The 20816-nt window shown below is 53.3% G+C and overlaps 1 protein-coding gene across 2 annotated transcripts; it reads right to left on the bottom strand.

Annotated features, from left to right (window-relative positions):
* Positions 1–269: 269 nt before the first annotated feature.
* On the bottom strand, positions 270–20499 carry MAP1A (microtubule associated protein 1A). Of its 2 annotated transcripts, XM_058541420.1 has the most exons (7): positions 20262–20499; positions 19185–19286; positions 11253–11335; positions 10834–10974; positions 2387–10607; positions 2020–2240; positions 270–1824 (listed from the first exon to the last, which is right to left on the bottom strand). In XM_058541420.1, exons 1-7 carry the CDS (start codon positions 20497–20499, stop codon positions 1669–1671), a joined length of 9162 nt encoding a protein of 3053 aa, XP_058397403.1. In that variant the 3' UTR covers positions 270–1668. The 2 variants fall into 2 exon arrangements, with proteins under 2 accessions (XP_058397403.1, XP_058397404.1); XM_058541421.1 differs by lacking the exon at positions 2020–2240 and having other exon boundaries at positions 1708–1824.
* Between the last annotated feature and the right edge of the window lie 317 nt (positions 20500–20816).

Genomic DNA, 20816 nt, shown 5'->3' with positions numbered 1-20816 from the left:
CCCTCCCCCAAACCAAATATATGTCCCCACCCTAGGCTCCTATTGCTCATACTCAGGCATTCTCACCCATTTTCAGAAATTATGCTGGCTCCCCATATCTTTTTCTACCTTCATCCACCCTGTGTTCTCTGGCTTTCCTGGGTCCTGGAACTGCTTCCAGTTATCAAAGGCATCAAGATAAATAACAATGCTGGGAGAAGCAGAGATAGAAGCCAGGGCCCAGCAACTAAGCAATACATGGAGTCAGAAAAAGCCCAAGCAGCACTATAGCATTTGTAATGAACTTGATTTATTGTTAGAATTGGAGGCTCTGTTACAGCAGCTGGGAACTATAGCAGGGAAGTGTGGGGAGGAGCAGAGCACAGCAGTATGGGGAGGGTGGGAGCTAGAACACAGGCCGGCTCATTTTGGTTTCCACAGTCACTTGGCAGAGAAGCGGAGCCCTGACGAGCGTCTGGATCTCAGTCTGCAGTGGTCTAGCACGGCTGCTCATTGGCTTGCTTGGGGTGAGGTCCTCTCTTGGGGTGGTATTTTCGGCCTGTTTTCATCTCACTCAGTAGGAGTTAAGCTTTAGCTCAGCTTCCTCTCCCCCCTCCTTCCTCCCTCTCATTTTTCCCAAGTCCTCTGGCATGGCCTCCACCTCCCAGATCCTCTGTCCAAGAGTTTGGGGCTGGAAAGGCAGCCAGTATTCCCATTTCAGCTGCAGGATGGCATAGTGGAATGTTGGGGGAGTCACACATTGCTGGGGTGTCAAATGTTGGGATGTCAGGCAGTGGCTTATTTTTAACCCATTACACACCAGGCCACAGCAGATGACCACATGCAGAGAAGCCAAGCAGGGGATGAGAAGGGATCAGGATAATTGGAATGGGTGGGTGAAAACTTCACAAGGTCAGGGAACTTGGAAGAATTCTGGGATTGGGGTTGGGCTCTCTTTGTCCCTTGTGCTGCCCAGTAGGCCTGGTCTGGGCACAGCTCTGGGATGTGAATGGTACGAAGCAGGGGCTGGGAGGATAAGCTCCTTTCTTCAGTCTGTTGGTCAAAACAGCTTCAAGTTTTGGATTGAGACATTCAGACACAGAGGGAAGCAGGGGGGCAGTGTAGCAGCAGTGTACCCCTGGACCCCTGCTGGAACCCAGACTCTGGTGGGTAAGGGGATGGGAGATGAAGGAAAGGGTGCAGCTCTGGGCATCTCACTGACAGTATCCTGCCCCCAGGTCACATAAATTACTATTGGAAATCCTTCCTTGGGATGCTAAATAAATAGATTGAGATAAAGAGATCCCTGGGGTTGGGGATATGATCTCCCTCCATGAGGGAGGAGGTTACTCTCCGACACCCATCCTCACTCCCTACCCAATACCAGCATTTGGCAGTGCTAGGAGAGAGTGTCACTCCTGGGTCCTTAGGCATTAGATGACCTCCTATCCTAATTTTGTACTCTCCCACTATCCTATCCCTGTTACCTTTGGTTTTGAGACTCCTCTAGGGTATGGATGAGGGGGAGGAACAACCCCTCTCATTTAGCCCAACCCAAGTCCCCACAAGACATCCTGCCCGCCCATCCCCTCCCCAGTTCCCATGTCCCTCGACCCCAAAGGACTCAGCAGTAGCCATTCTCTAAGGGAGCTAGGGGGGCAGATCCTTGGGGAAGGGAGAGTGGTTCTTTCAGAACTCAATCTTGCAGGCTGGGAAGGACTCATCCTGCATGACCACGGTGCTGCTGCTAGCCAAGACCAGGACGTTCAGTTGTTGCTGCTGCTCATGAGTCTGCTGATACCACTCACGAGTCACCTCTGTGTCATGAGTAGGGATCAGAGTCACCTAGGAGGGAGACAAAACATGGCTGATGTGAGAATGTGAAGGGAACTAAGTGCAGGGGATGGGGCACCTGGTGGTCCAGAAGTAGTCCCACTGCCCATACAAAGGGCTCAGTCCTTTTATGAATAGAAACTGTGTTCCCCTATTGCCTGAGTAAGCTTTGGCCAGACTACCTCCTTGGCGTCTCTTGCCACTCACCTGAAGATTCTCCCCCCACTGGGCCTTGCCCTCTAGCAAGGCATCCAGCACAGCCCGGCTCGGCTCGCCATTGGTAGGGTCGTTCCCACTGACCACATAGTAGGATGCACGCACTCGACGGAAGAAGTCAAGGTCAGCAGTCTTGCCACTGCAATGATTCGGGATATAGGCGAGATCCACATATACAGGGGGGCCAGAGCCACCCTTGGAACCCAAGGCCGCTGTAGAGACAAGCCAAGACTCATTGTAGAGGGAAAGTAGAATGCTTTTGGCCACCGTCTCCATGCCTCCCTCCCACAACTGGAGCCTTTGACCAGCCATACCCAGCCCGAACCACAGTCTCTCCCACTTTTCATGGTATACTTACTTGGTCCTGTCTTGAGTCCATTGACTAGGCCTTTGGACATGGGGCTGTGTCCGTCCTTTTCCTCTGCTGGGGTAACCTGGCTTGGAGTGCTGCGTGGTCGGGGTGGAACCCGGGATGCTCGATCTGCAGGCCCTTTACCAGGGGTGGGTGAGCGTTTTCCCCGAAGATCCAGACGCCGTGCAGGAGACACTGGTTTGGCCCTGCCTGGGGCCCTGCGCCCTACTCTCCCCTGTGCCTTCTCCTTCTCTCGTAGCCTGTCTACTCTTCCAGACTCTGAGCTGAGCCCTTCGGGGTCAGCCATGCACACATCAGGGCGGGGAGGGGATGGGCGAGGGTCTGGCTGGGGGACAGGTGGTGGGTCATGGCCAGGTCTGGGATGGTGAGTTCCACTGACACCCCCAGCTTTGTCCACAGGCAGGAAGTCCCCATCTTCATCTGAGTCAAGGGCTGCCTCAGCTGTGATGGATGGACACTCTTCAGTTTCTGGCGGAACGTCAGAATCTGACTGTGAGGAACCTGAGTCACTGGCTGACGTTGGGGGTGTCTCATCTGCCACAGGGCACGGGCCCCCTGTGGCCCCTGGGCCCCCCACCCGGCGCCGCCCTCCTCTCCCTACCAGCCGAGCTTCCTCAGTTGAGCGGTCACTGTCCTCAGTGGATCGGGGCAGAGGTGGGTTCAGGAAGGATGGGGAGAGCTCCCCGCAGTGGGGCCGGGGCTCAGCAGCACATCCCTGGGGCCCAGCCTCAGTCTCAGGGGAGACAATTCTAGGTTGGCCTCCAGAGGCCACTCCAGGGCACAGTGGCTGCTCAGGGGAAAGCTGCGTGTCAGGCCAGGAGCTCCTCTCAGCTCCCTCAGGCCAGGCCCCACATTCCCAGGCAGGGTAGGCCTCAGCTTCTTCTTTCTCAGTCTTGGCTAGGGCAGGGCCTGGGGGTTTGGGGCTGGTTTCAGTTGGGCCATTGGTGGCACAATCCTCAGAGGAACCCTGGAAGGGGCTTGGCTTCTTGGTGGCTGCCCCTGAGCACTCCAGGCGGCAGGGCAGGGTGCCATCATCCATGTCTCCAGGCAGGCTTGGAGCCGGAGCTGGGGCCAAGTCTAGTGAAGCTGGAGGTGCTGGGCTCAGAGGTGTGAGGTCCCGGAGGCTGTGGGCAGCTCGTTCCATTCCTGGGACCAGCTCTACAGACCCCTGTTCTGCAGCCTCCAGACCAGGAGGAAAGTGCTCAGCCACACTCGAAATCACAGGTGTGGTGGCCTCAGAGGAGGAGCCTTCAGACAGGACTGGTGAGGCAGGTTGTGGCAGACTGGAGAGGAGAGGGACCCCAGGAGAGCTGGGTGATGGGAGCTGGGGCAGTGAGGAGTCCAGGCTGGGGGCCTTGGTCACTTCTAGGTACTCATCATGCTGGGCTCTGGTGGGGGGCCCTGGAGCCGGAGCCAGAGCCAGAGCTCGGTCCCCAGAGAAGGCAAGAGAGCCACAGGGTGCTGAGCGGGGTTCAGCTGGAGAGGGCAGCTGTGGAGGAGCTGGCTGCAGTGAGGAGAAACCAAAGGCTGAAGCAGGGAAGTCCAGGCTGGGTCGGGAAGGACCCAGTTGTAAGTCTGAGGAAGGGCTGGTAGGTGCCTCATTTTCAGGCCACAATGTGGGGGGCTCCGCAGGGATGGGGTGAGGAGGACTTGGGGACTGGGCCTCTTTCTCTGGCTGCTCCCGAGCCCCCTTCTCCAGCTCCCAGTCACTAGTACTGTCATCCCAGTGACCCTGGCCTGATTCCTTAGGGGATGGAGTTCTATCTGGGCTACAGCTCAGGATGTTACCATTAAGAGGGGGGCTTGGGGCTTTGCTCAGGGGGATAGGAACACGGGGGGGTACTGCAGGTGGGATGAGGGTGGGCTCCACACTTGGCCCTGGCTCAGGCTCCTGCCTGGGGGGTACAGTTGGTCCCACCAGGGCTGCATAGCTGAAGGTTGGAGTGTCAAATTGGAGGCTCTTGGGCGAGACAGGAGATGAAAGCTCCTTCTCTGCAGATGTGTTTCGGCCAGCAGCCTCCTCTTTGGTTGAGACGCGTGGGGGCCAATCCCCAGCTGCTCCAAGTGGAGGCTCCCTAGTGGGGCACGCAGGGCCAAGCCCAGTAAGCATCATCTGCTCATAGATGTCTGCGTACTGAAAGCTTCTCTCATCAGGATAGGGCGTGGGCTCTCTCTGTTCTGGCTCCGTCTCCTCGGGCTCCTCGGTGGCATGGCTCTCGCTGACCTCTGGGACCTTTGAGCTGCAGGGGCTGCTGTCAGAAGCCCCAGCCCCACCTTCGTCATCCCTTTCACCTTCAGCCTTGCGGTAGTCTTTCCCCAGGGGGGAGTATGGCCCACCTTCCAACTCAGCTGCCCCCTCTTGCACTGCAGCCACAACACTGTCATACTCAGCTGTGCCCCAGGAGAAGGGTGCAGGAGTGTGTGGCTCTGGGGCAGGTGAGGGGGGAGCTGGAGCTGGAGAGAGGGGTGCAGGGGGCAGGGGCCTGTCCTTGGGCACCCATGGTGGGATGTCAGCCAGCCATGAGGGGGTGGTGGGTTCGTTCCTCATGGGCAGCGTGGTCTTAGGCTCTGGGATAGGGCTCTCTTGTCCTGGTGCTAGAGGAACCCTCTGTCCAACCATCTCAGATGGGGAGGATGGTGGAGAGAGAATCTCAAAAGGGGAGCGGGTCAGCTTGTCTTCTTCCTCTGGTGGCAGCCCAACTGGTGACTCAGCAAGCCAGCGTTCCACCTCCAGCCCCTTCTGTGGTGAGGACTCCTGGAAACCCTTGAAGTCTGAGGCCCAGGGACTCTGGGGTGTGTGCTCCAAGGGGGCCACTTTTTGCTCATCATCTGGCCCCTCATCGAGGAAAGTGCTCTCCCGCTCTTCTGTGTACCGTGGCCGGGGCCCCTGGCCACCTAGCTCATGAGGGAACCAAACTTTCCGCTCACAGCTCAGCTCCCTCCAGTATGTGTCCTGTTCCAGGGCCATATCCTCTCTGCCCCTCCAGTACCTGTCCTCCTGCTCAGGAGATGTGTCCTCCCATGTCCGGGCAGGCTCTTTCTGTTCTCCAAATGGCTCCCCTCTGGTTGGAGATGTTTCTTTCCACTCCTGGACCACATCCTGCTCCTTGCAGGTCTTTTCTTCCTGCTCCTGGGCCTTCTCCTCCTGCACTGGGCTCTCTTCCAGCTCCAGAGCTTTGGTCTTCTCTAGCAGAGCTTCTTCCTTCTGTTCCACGGCCTCGACTTTTTCTGGAGATTTTTCCTCTAGGATCTTCTGTGTTGTCATGGTTTTATCCTCCTGCACTGGGCTTTCCTGCTCCTGAGTTTTTTCTTCCAGAGCCTTATCTTTCTGTTTAACAGACTCATTGTTTTGTTCCAGGGCCTCATCCTTTTGTCCTAAGGCCCAATGTTTTTGTTCTAAGGCCTGATCCTTCTTTTCCAAGGCCTTGTCCTTCTGTTCCTGGACCTTACCTTTTTGTTCTAAGTCCATATCTTTTTGTTCCTCGACCTTGTCCTTCTGTTCAGGGGCTGTGTCTGTCTGTTCTAAGGCTTTGCCCTTCAGTTCAGGAACCTGGTCCTCTGGAGCCTTGTCTTTATGTTCAAAGTCTCTGACTTTTTGTTCTAAGGTTTGATCTTTCTCTTCAGGGACTTTATCCTCCTGTTCCAGGGCCTTATCTTTTGGTTCTAAGTCTCTGTCTTTTGGTTCTAAGTCTCTGTCTTTTGGTTCTAAGTCTCTGTCTTTTTGTTCTAAGTCTTTGTCTTTTGGTTCTAAGTTTCTGTCTTTTTGTTCTAAGTCTTTGTCTTTTGGTTCCAGGGCTGTGTCCCTTTGTTCTAAGTCTCTGCCTTTTTGTTCTAAAGCCTTAGCCTGCTGTTCCACAGCCTTGTTCTTTTCTTCCAGAGCCTCATCTTTCTGATCAACGGCTGTATCCTTCTGCTCTATGACAATATCCTTCTGCTCTAGAGTTTTGTCCTTCTGCTGTAGGACTTCATCCTTTGGCTCAGGTCCCTTGCCCTTCTGCTCTGGTGTTCTGTCTTTCAACTCTGGAATTTTACCTTCCCTCTCCATGGCAATGTCCTCCATGGCAGGGCTTGGCAAAGACTCAGGACTCTTGGTGAGGGAGCTATCAGGTGTCAGAATATGTTCACCAGGGCTTGTGATCTCTCCAGGTGAGTGCTTCCCATCTCCTAACAGTGTAGAGTCAGAGAAGGAGATGGCAGGTAATTTTCCTTCAGGGCTCTCATCTGTGACGTCTGCCTGTGCAGAGTATCCTGTGATCCCACCTGTGGGAGGTGACACTGTGGCTGCATGGTGTTCTGGAATAGACACCGGGGCTATCTGGTGAGAGGTGTCCTCAGCTTGCATCAGAGGCCCCTTTTCTTCCTTTCCAAGGCTTAGTTCCCCAAACTGGAGGGTGCCAAGGCTTTCTGGAGACAGCTGCTTAGAAGAGATATCCAGAGAGGTCTCCTTGCTAGGACTCTCTTCTGAGAGAGAAAGAGACCGGGTATCTTCTGGAGATACTTCTGGCCAAAGGTCTTTGGGTAGCTGCTGGTCTGTTAGGACACAGGGAGACTTGGGGATGGCTTCTTGGTTGGCAGTGTCTGGGGAGACCACGCTGAGGACAGAAAGAGACTCTGCATCTTCAGGGGAGAGGCCTCGGTCAGGAAATTGGAGCACCTCATCTTTCTGAGGTTCGCCAGGTTCTTGGAGTGATGTTCTCAAATCTCTGGGAAGGGCTTCTGTTCCCAGGATTGGGCCTGTGGTTTCTCCTGCCTCCACAGTCTCAAAGACTATTGCTTTGTCTTTTTCTGGCAACAGTTGGATGGTGCAGCCTATATGTCTCCCAACAATGCTGATGGGCGCTTCCTGGGCCTGGGGGCTCCTGGGAGGAGACACCTTTCCCTCCTCCTCTAGTGTGCCCTCTTCAGGCCCTGGCTTGACTGTTTCCTCTGCAGCATCTTCCTTGCCCACACCTGGTGTACGCTTAGTGTCTTCCAAGGAGCCTGCTTCCTGAAAGTCTTGGGGCTCAGACTTTTCTTCCACTGGAGACTGATGAAATGGTGTGTGGGTGGCACTGGGTGGGCCAGATGGTGGAGGAGAGGCCATCTTCACTGTGCTGTCATCAGGGCTGAGGCAGCGCTCCTCCACTTCTCCGAGGGCTGGTTCCCCTGGATGTAGGATGTGCCCAGGGGCACCAAGCATTGGGGTTCCATATTGACTGTGAAGTTTCTCAGACATTTCTACATTTGCAGTCTCCTCTTCCTCTTCCACTGCTCTCTCTCCAGGCAAGCCTTTCCCTGCAATCTCTCCTCTCTTCTCTGACTCCCCAGTCACAGAGAAATCCTCATAGGGTGGTGATTTGAACCCCTTGTCTTCTTCCAGTGAGGAGGTGGGTGAGATGGTACCAGCTGATGGCACGTAGTCCAAGCCTTGAGTGGCTTCAGTGCGGGATGAGGGGATGCTTGTGACTGTGTCGAGCAGCAGGGAGCTCTTGCCTGTCTCCTCAGTCTGGGGAGCTGTAAGTGAAGCTACTGACTGGTCCTCAGCCACAGATGTGGCAAAGGAAGAAAGCTTGTCACACTCAGTGATTGAGGTGGCTGAGGACACATGCTCCTCTTCAGCCAAAGGAGCAGCTACCATGTTGGGGGGGTAGGTGAGTTCAGTCTCTGGTGCTCCATAGCCTTTGCTGGAGGTGGCAGGAATAGCACTGTCTGCAGGCTGGCTAGCCTCAAAGGGGCCAGGACCCTCAGGCCCAGGGAGGTCATAGGTACTTGTAGGAAATCTAGGTGGAGCTGGGCGCTCCTCTGGCTCATCATGGATCTCCTCATCTGAGATAGTCTGCTCGGTCTCTGAATAGCCAGGGATTGTCTCATCCTGGATGTAAGAGACGTGTTCAGTGGCTCCTGCAGGTGTGGCCAGGCTGCTTAGGAATGATGAGGTCTCCTTCTCAGGGACCTTGCCGTGGAGTCCCAGATCCTGGCCCCTGAGAGTCTCCTTGCCTCTTGGAGTTACCTTCAAGGCTTCCTGCATATGTTTTTGGTAAAAACTCTCAGCCTTTGTCTCTTCCTCTTCCTCATCTGAAGGGTGTAACTCTTCCATTTCTTCTAACTCAGCCTTCTCTATCACATCCTCCTTTACCTCAGGCTCACTTTCCTCTCTGGCTTCTGTTCTATCAGGAAGCCTCTCTGCTTCCTTCTGCTGCTTTTCCTCCCAGGTATCTTTCTCTTCCTCTGCTTCAGCACCAGATTCTGGGCCTCTATCCTTGCTATCTTGTTCCTCAAGGATGTCTGGGGTAGCCTCTTTCTCCTTCACCACAGGCTCTTCTTGTTCCAGCCCTGGGACAGAGGGTGGTGTCCCCTGGGCAGCTGTGCTTGGGAGCCCTTCCTCCACAGTGTCTGGAGGGAGTGGTTTCTCTTCTAGTCCTATGTCCCTTTGTTCAGCCAGCAACTCTCTCTCCTCACGCTTCATGTCCTCAAAGTCCTGTGTAAGATCCTCTGGTGATGACAGGGCCAGCTCCCCGTGCTCACTGACTGTTGAGACTGGTACAGCTTCCTTCTGGGCTGGGGGTGTCCGGGGCTCAGAGGACAGCTCCTTCTCCCCACGGGCAGCCCGGCTCTTGTCCATCTTGACTCTGCCAGGGGCCTTGGCTTTGTAGAGTGTCTTACGTACCTCAGGGGTAAAGGGCTTCAGGTCTGACTTGGAAATCTTCTTGACCTCAACTTTGGTATCTTTCCTCTTCTCCTCCTTCTTGGCATCCTTCTTCTCCTCCTTCCTTCCTTCATCTTTCTTGAGCTCCTTCCTCTCCTTCTTGATCTCTTTTTTCTCTTTGTCTTTTTTCTCTTCTAGCTTTGATATCTTTTCTTTCAGGTGCTTCTTCCCCACCTTGTCTTTGATCAGCTTTCGCTTCTCTGCCTTCAATGCCTCACTCGACTCTGTCTTCACCCTCTCAGGCTTGGCAGGCTTCTCTGGGGGCTTCTCAGATGACTCTTTTACCTTCTTCTCTGTCTTGGCTAACTCTTTGGCCAGTTCTGAGCGGGCCTCCTTGGCTCCCTCTTCGGCCACCTCCTCCCGTTTGGCCAGCTTACTCACAGCTGTCTTGGTAGTGGCCTTGAGGCTCTCCTTGCTGTCAGCCCGCTGTTTGATTTTGCTGGGTTTGAGGTTGGCAGGCACAGCCCCCGCAGCCAGGTCCTTCTGTGTAGCCACAGGGTAGCGCAGGAAGTCCAGGTGCCGAAGCTTTTCCAGGCCCTCCAAAATCTTGTTTTGGGGAGCATTCCCTGGAAAAAGCACACGCACAATCTTCTCAGTGGGGTTGGCTGGTAGCCAGACCACCAGAGCAGTGATAGAGGTCAGATAGGGCACCGAGATCTCAGCCTCCTTTCCATTAGCCAGCACAATGCCTGTCTTAGCTTTACTGTTGCCTGCCCACTTTTGCATGAGGAACTGCATCTCCTTGCTGTCCTTGACAGGGTTGAGGACATACATGTCCAGCCGGCCCACACCCATCTTGTGGAAGAGGGTCAGTGGCTCAATGGTGTTGCTGACCACACGGTACAGAGGCTCAGCCTGGATGCCCAGACGGTTTAGGTGCTGCAGAGTGAGGCAGGCCTCCTCAATGCTGCGCTTGGCCTTCCGGGAGGCATCAGGCAGCCGCAGCTTATCAGGCACATTGAAGAAGACAACTCCAAGCTCGGGGGAAATGAGGTTCTTCACCCAGTCGCTGTAGCTGCTAGAGCCTTGGGACTGCTCCTCCTCCAGTTCTGCCACTTTGCGCTGCAGGAGTCCATTGATGCCTGGCAGGTTGTCTGCCCCGATGTGTGTGAGCAGCACCGAGTCAATGCGGTCCAGGTGCCGTACCAGCTTCCAGAAGCAGGACTTGCGATCAGAGCCACCATCCACCAGGATGTTGAAACCATTAACGGCAAAGAGGGCAGAGTCCCCACGGCCACCAGGGAAGATGTAGCAGCAAGGCTTGGAGAGCTTGAGGAAGCCCCCTGAAGTGGGGGGCTCTAGCAGGTCAAAGGGGGATGGCACATCCACAGTCTCAGAGACGTACTCAGAGAACTCAGCCACGCCATCCATGGTGGGCAGCGTGGGCTCAGGGTTTAGCCGGAGGTGCAGGGTCTCTTGGGAACTGGATAGTCCCAGGTGGCTCCAATCACCCTCCCCTAAACAGGACACGGTGAGGAAGGCCTGGATCCCAGGGTCTCTATTGCTGAGCAATTGGGCAATCTAGAGGAATGGGAGATAGAAGGCTGATCAGGTCACAATGGGGTTGTCTTAACCCGACTCAGATGCGATCTGTTAACCCTACCTCTCTCCGAGGTGATCTCCTACCTTTCTGCCAGGGCCTCCAATGGTCAAGCAATATGAGATTTTCCCTTCCTTAGATCCTTCCCCGCAGCTCTAGTCCTACCCCATGTTCTGTTCCACTCAGACACTCAGACATGGAACTTACCTCTGGATTGTGAAGGACCTGGGCAAAGTTTTGATAGGAGTAGGTGCCACTCTGTAGGATGAGATCTCCCCCAGGCTCTAAACTTTGCCCACTCAAGATCAGTAGTTTGTGAGCTGATGGGCTGCTAAGGAGATGGTGAACCTAGAATGGAAGGAGGGGAGTGGTCACAGACGTGGGAAACCCAGGGAAGGGTACTGACTGTTGCTGGTCCCCTCTCAGTACTGCAAGGACATGTTCCTCACTGGTAGCCCCACAACACCTCCAGAGTGGAGCTAGGGATTGTAAGGTAGCTTAGATGGCAGAGAGGATAGTTCGAAGCCAAGTCCAGGAATTCTTGACCTTACGGCAGTAGCACTGGCCAGGGTGGGTTACAGCACTTTCAGCAGGCCCTCGTGGCAAGGCACAGGCCCTGGACTTACCTCAGAGCTGATGCTGTTGGCACTGGGGTTTACCAGGATGATGGTCTCTAGGATCTCACTCTGGTGGCAGAGGGTCCTTTGGCCTGAGGGAGAGATGCAGGAATTTGTATTGAAGAGAGTGAGTATAGACTAAGATGGAGAGGCATTGTACGGGGCAGGAGAGGAAAGAATGAACTATCAGAAAGTGGGGCTTAGGGGAAAGAGAAGCCTGGCTTACCTAGATCCTGCCACTTTGGATACTGCTGAGTAAAGTCTGGGGACTGGCTCCTCTAGCCCTTCCCTTTCAGGGTTTCCTCATCCTCTCTCCCACACTGGCTATCTTCACTCTCCCTTCATCTGCCACACCCTCTGCTTGCCCAGTGCCCCACCCCCTCCGCCTGGAACTCCTGCCTCAGACTGCTGTGTTGACAAGAAGCTTTTGTCCCTCTGGAGCACTAAGCTCCTGGTGCTGCCTGGGGATGGGGGCTCAGCTGGAGGGAGGGCTCCTGGGAGGATGATCCTCACTTAGCTCTCTCCTCACTAGCTTGCCTCTGCCCTGGGCTTTTGTGCCAGCAGAATGCCTGGAAATAAGGAGATGGGTGCTTCTGTGCAGTGTCTACAGACTCTCCATCCTCCTTTCCAATCCCCATCCAAGGCCAGAATTCCCCTTCCAAAAGACTCAGAGAAGTCTGCATTATCTAAACCCTTAGGGTTTTACAATTCAAAGAGTAAAAATAGGACTATAACTTCTTCTGTTCTCTGGTTGCTCAGAGGCCATGCCTGCACTCACAAACATGCACACAATCAAACTGTTCCCACCGCCAAAGGTTTCACAACTCCCTTTCCCACCTCACCAGAGAGGCCTGGTTCACTACCCCACAACCTATCCCTTATGAACAGTTTCTCCTCTCATCCTTGCCCCTCTCCTATGGGCCTTCTGCCATGGAGAGGGGAGTTAGGAGTTCACAAACAAGAAACAAATAAGGAAGGAGAGATTCAGAGTATTCCCCAGGCCACAGAGAAAGATAAAACATCCTCAAATCCCCTATCTACTTCCCTTCTCCAGAGTCACATGAAACACCAAGCAAGGCAGCAAAGAAAGTGTCAGGTCAGACAGAAGTAGGATGCTGCTATCCCCCTTCCCAGTTGCAGCATACACTAGAGTTACCTTATAAACAGAGAGTTGAACAGATGGCCTGGGGAGTGGGCTGTCTGGAGGATATTGGTGGGAGGGCTCATAATCTGTCCCCTAGACCCTCTTCTGTGACCCAGCTCTTTCCTTTTTCTGGGGCTCAGACAAGAGGAGCCTGGGGCCAGGGCCTTTGTTAAGAGGAAGAGCCATGGTGCCAGGATCAGGCGGATCTGGCAGCACAGGGCTGCAGTTGCAGCTGCGGGGAAAATGAACCATAGATGGTGTCAGAAGAACAAACCCCATACAGGGTGGGTGGGGCCCAAGAGGAGTTCAAGGGTTCTCTTCTATTAACTTGGGAATTGTGGGAAGCTTTGAGGTCAGTTCAGAGGATGAGAACCACCTCCGAGACAGGCAGGGGCAGGGCTTGGGCAGGTGAGGGATATCAAGGTTCAGGCAGCAGCTAGCCCTAAGTGGTTCAGATTTAGAAGGGCAATTCCTACCTCCCACCCCCAAACCACCAAAGACACACAAAGTCACACATTTGAGTTAGGAGGGTCAGAAAGAGAAATATCTGTGGTACAGACTGATTTGCTTTCTATCTACCACTCCCCCTCCCCCAGTCCACCATTCCTGACAGTTCCTGGTTTATAACCACTAGACTTCTCTGATTCCAGTTCCTGTCTTGGTGCAAGACCCTGTCCCTCACTCACATGCTCTCCAGTTCTGACTGGCAACTACATGGTTTATATCCTGCACCCCTCCTTTTCAGGCCTGGGAGAAAGCCCTGTTTCTCTCTTCTGCTCCCCAGCAATCACACTGAAGGGAATTGACTTGTTTTTCCTTTTTGTTTGGAGAGGACTTCTTGTGAGGCAGGGGCACTTCCCTTGGCTGGTGATGGAGTAGGGAATAGGCTGCTGGAGCTGAGGCTGAGCCGGCAGGAGGGCAGGTGTCTCCGCAGTGAGGCAGAAGGGGGGGTGCTTCTCTGGCAGCTGCAGTATGCCGCAGTGTGTGAGTGTATGTGAGTGTGCGCGCTGAGCTCAGGCTCCAGCTCCGCCCCCACCCCCCACCCCAGCATGACAAGTCATTTTCTTGGCTGCCTCAGTTTGGGAAGGAGGAGAGAGGGGGGATGTAGAGAGGGAGAAGAAACTGACTCCTCTGTTCAAGAGCCCCCATCTTGGGAAGAGAAGCAGAGATGAGGTAGGGGTGGAGCTGAGACTGGGAACCTGTGGGGCTGACAAGACTGGGAATGCAGGGCAGCAGCTGGGGAGAGAGTGCTCTCAATCTCCAGAGTGGCCTCTCAATCTCCGGATGGAGCCAGAAAGGGGGGGCTTAGAGTCCCAGTCTCAAGCTAGTCACAGGGAATGGGGTGCAGGGAGCCCACTGCAAATAGACTGGTCTGTGAAGAGGCGCATGCCACGTCTTAATGACCCTTTCCTCCCTTCTTTTCCATAGTATCTCCCACCTTCCCTTACTTGGCAAAAACTTGCTGTCCCGCTCACCCTCAGCATAGGAGCAGCTGAGCAGTCTAGCAGCTGACACCCAGAGACCCTCCCATTAGGTGCATTCCTATAACATGTGCCTTTCCCTCAGATTCTTCTGCCCCTGCCCAAAAACATAGCCCTGAAACTCTTCCAGTGCCCCAGGCTGCCAGGCAGAGCCGATGACACCACCCTCTGCTGCTGTCCCTGGGCTGATGTCTCCTAGCCCAGCCCAGCCTGAGAGGAGGATGGTCACAGTCCCAGTCCCACTGGCCTTCACCTGGTTCTGGTCCAGGCTGGCCCCATAGCCAGTAATGTTCATCTTCTGTCTCCGATCCCCTCCGCTGCCCACCCTGCTGAGCTAGTTCCAGACACATCAGATTAGGTATAAACTCCTATCACCTTACCCCCATCCCACCTCCCTATCACGGCATCCCCCACCCCTCATGCCAAGGCCTTCGGTTCCATTTAGTTCTTACCCTGGGTTGTGGGAGGGAGCCCCTCATGGAGGCTGCAGCTCCGGCCTCAGCCGGCAGCTTCAGGGAAGAGTCTGCGGCACTTGGGGTGGGAAGGGGGGGGGGCGCTTGATGAGGAGGGCGGTGCCAGGGCGGGGAAGAGGGGCTGGTCCATGACGAGGCACTGGAGATTTAACTGTTTCTTTGCCTTCACAATGTCGGTGCTCTGGTGCTTCTGCTAGACTCGAGGGGGCTGAGGAGTTGGCTAGCAGCTCAAAGAGCCAAGGTGGTCTTCAATGGCCCACAGGGCCCTTCTCCTCTAACCCTGCTTAGTCAGGAAATTCTCTTTTAGCATCAGCCAAAAGACCAAAGCCCTGTGCTACGGCACATTGCAGGGATACAGGAGGTCTGGCCGCCCGCCCTCCCTCTTCTCTCAGGAACCATCTGCTGCCTCTCCCTTCAGACCCAGGGAAAGACCTTCAGTCCCTGGAGGAACAGGAGACAAAGAGGCTGGGGGCCTGAAGACATGGGGTAGGAGTGAGGGGACTGCTTGAGATGGGAATGGGAGTTGCACTGAGCTCTGCCGGCTTCTGAGCCACAGCTGCAGAAACCAGGGGAGGGCAGAAATAAGTCTCATTTTAGGTTGGAGGGTAGTTTGAAATTCTGGAGTGGACACATGGTCTCTAGCCCGTCTGGGGTGGGGCACAGGGACCCTGGGAGCTGCATGCAATTCTGTGCCAAAGCACCACAGCAGAGTAACCACATAGGCACTGATACTTGGAATTCTTGGGTCATCTGGTATGAAGAGGCAGTCTCCGAAGAGGCAGGGCACTTTCTGCCTTTCAGTGAAAGAATTAACAGAGACCAAGGAGGATCACTAGGGCCCTAGGCCTAAGCAAGATTTTCTTACTGTAGGCCAATTATTAAATGACCTATAGTTAACATAAAGTATTAACATTAAGAACTCTTTGGATTAAAAAAATTTTATAATGACTTTGTAGGGTGTTGGGTCCCTGTTCTCTCCTTGAATCTACACTTTGCTATGTCTCTTTGATGTCTCTGTCTTATACCATCTTAATCCTTCTAATGTTGACCCTGTTTCCCTTAGTCTCGACCTCTGTCTCAGATTTAGTGACGTGCTCTAGGACTCAAAGGGAGGATCTGGAGAGCTCTAGCACTCAGTTCCAACTGGCTGATGCTCAAGCTCCCTCATAGTGCTTCTCTGCCCTCTTGCCTTCCCTCAACTCTAGCCAGTCCTGGCTAACTCCTGTGCCTTCCTCACATTGACATCCACCCACTGATATCCCAGCACCAGCCCCACCCTTGCCCCAGGCTGCCAAGAGCTGCTTTTGAAGGTCAGAGAAGCCAAAATAGTTTCTGCTCTCAGCATCCCCCATCCCCCCTTAACTGCCGCCAGAGGAGAGGAGGAGCTGAGTCACACTACTGGGGGGGGGGGCGCGGTTGAGGAGGAGGGTGGTTGGGGGCGGGGGAGAACAGAGGGGGAGGAATCCTTGCTCACATCCGGGGATGCAAAGCAGCAACATGGCAACAGCCCCATTTGGACAGAGGAGGCCATCTGCAGAGATACACAACACAAACCAGGCTGAGTTCCGAGCACCACAAAAGGAAAATACTCCCTTCTGCAATTTCGTAGTTCTTATTTCATCCTACCTCAAACCTTCTATCTCCTCTTTGCTTTCTAGGGCTCTCTGGAGTGTGCTAAGAGGGAAACTTGAGTAGACATTTGGCTGGAGAACAAAATAAAATTTCCCAGCCCAATGCAGAGCCCACCCTTATTCTCAGCTGCTACCCCCAAGGGCCACACCCTGGGCATGGTTCCAACTCACAGTGGAGTTTTCCTTCAGCCCTCACCCTCTGAACAGCCACCCACCACAATCAACCCTCCCCCGCTCTGTTCCTGGGCTTTGCTGCAATGAAATGGTGAGATGCCAAAGAAGAGAGAGATGCCGGCGCTCAGACACAAAGTGAGATCAGAAGTCCTGCATTTGAGATCTGACTCTACCATTTACTAATCATGCTGTTAAACAAGCCACTTAACCTCTCTGCAAGCTTGCTTCCTGAACTATAAAATGAATATAATATTAGTATCATCCTCCAATAATGCTGTGAGGAATGAATGGCATAAAAGATGAAAAAGTGCTTCATTCCTAGAATCTTAAACCTACAATGCAAAATTTTGCCACTGGAAGTCTGTCTCCCTTTTGTGGAAGATTTATGAGAGGTCACCTGGGAGGATCAGGGAAATCCTAAATCAGAATCTCAGACCAGACCAACTCTAGAGTACCCTTAGTTCCCAGATAAATCCAGAACTGGAGGTGCCTGCAGGAATGAACTTCAAATACCATTCATGTCCCTGCTTTCTCATTTCAGACAACAATGCAATCCCCAGTTGTAGGGGCCAAAGAGCTGCTGTATTACTTCAGAATGGCTTTCACGTTTGCAGAAGTAACAGAACTAGCACTTCCTAAGCACATCAGTGGTAATGGAGAGTCAGACAGAAGGCCTCCAAACTGATCCTTCAGCCTGTGTTTTTTACAGTCCTAGAATATCAATCATGAATTATAAATTATGAAACCCTCTCCCTTTCCTATAGGTGCCCACATAGTAGAAGTATCAGAATGTTATTTAAGCTCAGTTTTCTGAAATCCTAATTGTTTTTGGGTGTGTTTTATAATGCTTGGAAGCTCCAGACTTTTTGCAGGGGTTAGAAAGAAGGGCTCCAAGTCACAATTGGAGACTACCTGGTGCAAAATTCACCTTGGAAAGCCTTTACCAGATTTGACCACTAGAAGGAGCTGGGCCACTGAGTCTCCATCAGCAGGTTCCTCCTTTTCTGTTATGTGAAGGTGTGAAGGGGGTGGGTGGCTAGGAATGATTGCACTCTCCCTGACATTGTAGGATACATTTTTGTCCCCTTTCTCAGCATTTTGGCCAAGGCTTGAGGAGAGGTGAGGGGGATGGTGGCCCAGCCTGTGGGGTGAGCAGAAAGGATTAAGTCATAAGGTACTAGAGTATTCCCTTGAGCCCATCCCAGCAGTCTGGTTCCCTTTGCCGCCCCACTAAATGGGAGGCTGAAGGGAGGCGCAGTGTCTGCAGCTGCTCTGAGCTGACTTTTGTTTGTGGGGACAGCTGAAAGACGAGCCAGCAGGGGTGGGGCTGTGGCTGTCTTGAGCCATGTGGATTTTTCCAGGAAATTCTCCAGGGACAGAGACAGGCCACCATGAAAATGTCCAAACCTAAAAAAACCCAGTGCACTAAAGTAAGCCCTGATCTTGGGTGTAGGCCCTAAATCCCTTGAGGACACTATGGCAAAACTCTTTGACTGAAAAGATCTAGTAGGTGTTTATATATCAGTGCTTGTTTCTGAGAGGTCCCTGAGAATAACTATGCGTCTCCCTATAAGCCTCTTCCCAAGCATCTCCGCATCTTAATCGGAAGAATGGCTAAGTATTTTGGTTTAAGTTCTGTTCATTCTTACATCATTCCAGAAAGCAGCCTACTCTTAAGTCTCTGTGGCCAAAAGGACAAGGTTAGAAAATTCAGTGTGAATTATTAACATCAGCAGATTCTCCCCAAACTTCAATTCAATCATTAATTTCATCTGCTGTCATCCCCTTATCCAGCCTTGTGCCAAAGCTCCTAGGAGTTATAAGTGGTAAAACTTGATTTTCAATCATCAATGCTAACGGAGGAAGCCAGGACATGAGTAATTCTAAACAGAAGGCAATCTCAAAACAGTGAGTGGCTAGCTCACAGGAAGCCAGTCACGTATGCCAGCTTCACATTTTTTAAATGCTGCAAACATTCCTAGGATAATGGAGCATTAATCATATTAACCCTGTCTTCTCTCTCCATGAGCATCTCTAGAGGAGTCAGTGATCAGCAAAATGACCAAAGATGTGGCAGTTAGCAAGAGGAGCAGAAAGAGAAGGGGAGGTGACTATCTACTATACAGGATAATTGAGAATTATCTGTATGAGATATGAATTCAGTCATTTGGTGGCAGTCACTGTTGAGTTGGATGGGTTTTGTATTCCATAAAGGCACTGACACATGGATTGGTGTGTCTACATTTACCAATAATATGACCAGATGCCTAGCATCTTTTATAATGGGATATAGGGCTTTCTGCAGTCTTCCTATAGATACTGTCATGGAATGATAGCTCCTAAAATATTATTTTCTCAAATCCCTGACCCATTTCTCCCACCCAGCAGAATGGGAAACTGTATCCTGTGAACTTTGATCTCAGAGCCAAACCTTAGAGTGTGATTAGTTCTTGTAGCAGTAAATTTAGGAAACCATGCTTCCACCCTGGATTTGATAGTGCTAATTAGCCTTTGGTACCAGGTTTCTGCTCTGCTCTGGAGATCTGTTGGCTGAGCTAAAGAGGAACCAGAAACTCTGAAACCTGGAGGGTAGGCTGTGCAGCCTGAGGGAAAGTGCTAAGCAAGGATATGGGAAGGTGAGTAGGGGATTCAAGGTCTCTGTAAAGGGAAGGAAGGAGACTGGGGTATACAGAAAGGGGAACACAAAAAAAGAGTGGATTTTTGCATGGGACATGACTGATCACTCAAGAGAAGTACCTCATTCTCCTAGTGCATGTCAACAGCTGGCCATAAACCACTCTATTCTCAGATAGAAATTACATTCTCCAGGCTCCCTCCACCATCATACCATCTTTCTGCGAAGTGTACTGAGTATGTGGTGATAGCCAAGGAGCTTTACAACTTTCCCCCTCAGGAGTCCCTTCCTTCTCCCCTACCCAAACCTCCCACAAGGCCAGTTCTGCCAGGGAGACCGGACCTCTGCTCTTCTATGACCAGCCCTCACCCAAAGGACTGAGGCAAATGACACTAGTCCTAACCTTTGACCTCAGAGGAGAAGTGAGCTAGGTGCCGGGTAATGAAGAGTCTCAATTGTTGGTTCAAGTCAAAGGATGATAAGTCAATGTTCCAGGAGAGAATCCCTATAAGAGAAAAAGAAACAAAGAGGGCTTTAGATAAAGTCAGAAGGGTTGGACTTAAGGGAGTACTTCCAAGCTCACAGAAGGGATAAGGAGAGGGAGGGGATAAGGACAGCTGCCATGATCAGCCTCACCCATGTCTTTAAGAAAGGTGGCAAGTGCCTATGTCTGTCTCCCATTCTGTGCCTTTCTTGGGCTTTGCCTGAACCAGAGGGAGAAGGGCAGAGTTTAGGCTAAACTTGGTCATTAATGAGTTTGAATGTAGGAATTTTCTTGCAGAGTTGCCAGTTGTGATAGAAGTGATACTCAAGGGCTCATTCCCAGATACTGAGGGCTGCCTTCCCAGTCCTTACAGCTAAGTAGGATTCTAGACTCTCCTTCTATGCCCCCTTCCTTACCTCCAGCCTCCGCGGTTTGCTTCCACCGCAGGTGGCTCCGCAGCACTGCGCCACAGGCAGGCAACTGGGGAGGGAGGTGAGGACTGAGGAGCTTGTGGCCACGAAGGTCACTCTCTCAGTGCCACCGGCACTGGGAGATTTGAGATTTGTCCGCGGCCTTCAGAAAGCACCCTGTGCCCGTTCAGGGACTCTAAAGAAGAAATTGAGGTAGGGACATGGACTCTCCAGGGGATAGTGAGGACTGTCAGGACGTCTGGCCCGAGACACTGCGGGAGAGAGGGGTGTGACCAGAGGGGCCCCAGGGGCTGCAGAGCTCCCCTGCCTCAGGGAGACTGCGGAACGCCATGGGGTGTGAGAGAAGGATGGGGAAGCAAGATGTTGGCAGCTCGGGAGGATACGGACGCGTGACATGGAAGATGCAGGTGACAGGGGCTGATGATTCAGATTAACAAGGCGCGCAGATCTCAGGAAGTGCATATTAGGGATGGAGGATGCAGACGTACGCTCTGTGAGGTGAATGCAGATGGCAGAGAAGCAAGGGATAGAGGATGTCCCGAGTACAGCCAGGACAGCGGCTCACCTTGTTCAAGGTGGGCCCTTACGGCCCTCAGCTGACTCTCTGTACCGATATCGCCGATCACGATGAGCAAAGAGTGTTTCCGCAGGTCCCAGCGTGCCGCCGCCACCGGGACACCAGCCTCCCACAGCGGCTCCACAGGGTTCTGAGCTAGCGGTGAGCCGGGGCTTCGGAGCCCCAGCTCTGGACTTGTCTCCATGGCAACGCCGCGAGGCCGCCCGGGCCCAGCCTCGGTCTCCATGGAAACTCCGTAGGAGTGCTAGGCCGGCCGCGTCCACTGCGGGGAGAGTGCGCGCGGTTCTTAAAGGCCGGCGGCAGGAGCCGCCCATTGGCTGCTGCCTATCAGGAGGTGGCGCACTGGCGCCGCAGGGGCGGGGTCGGGCCGGGCCGGGGCCAGGATGCTCGGGCACTGCGGTCTCTCTTGGCCTCGGGGTTGGTGGCCGCGCCCCTCAGGCCAGACTGGTTTTCTAGAGGAAGCTCCCGCTCCGACTTGGGCAGGGGTGGGGGCTCTGAGGGACCGGGTGGAGGGGAGAGTCGATTGCTTCGGCACCGGAAGAA

This window comes from Diceros bicornis, chromosome 5 (assembly GCF_020826845.1).
Source record: "Diceros bicornis minor isolate mBicDic1 chromosome 5, mDicBic1.mat.cur, whole genome shotgun sequence".
NCBI classification, from domain to species: Eukaryota; Metazoa; Chordata; class Mammalia; order Perissodactyla; family Rhinocerotidae; genus Diceros; species Diceros bicornis.
This window is presented reverse-complemented; position numbering and strand designations above follow the sequence as displayed.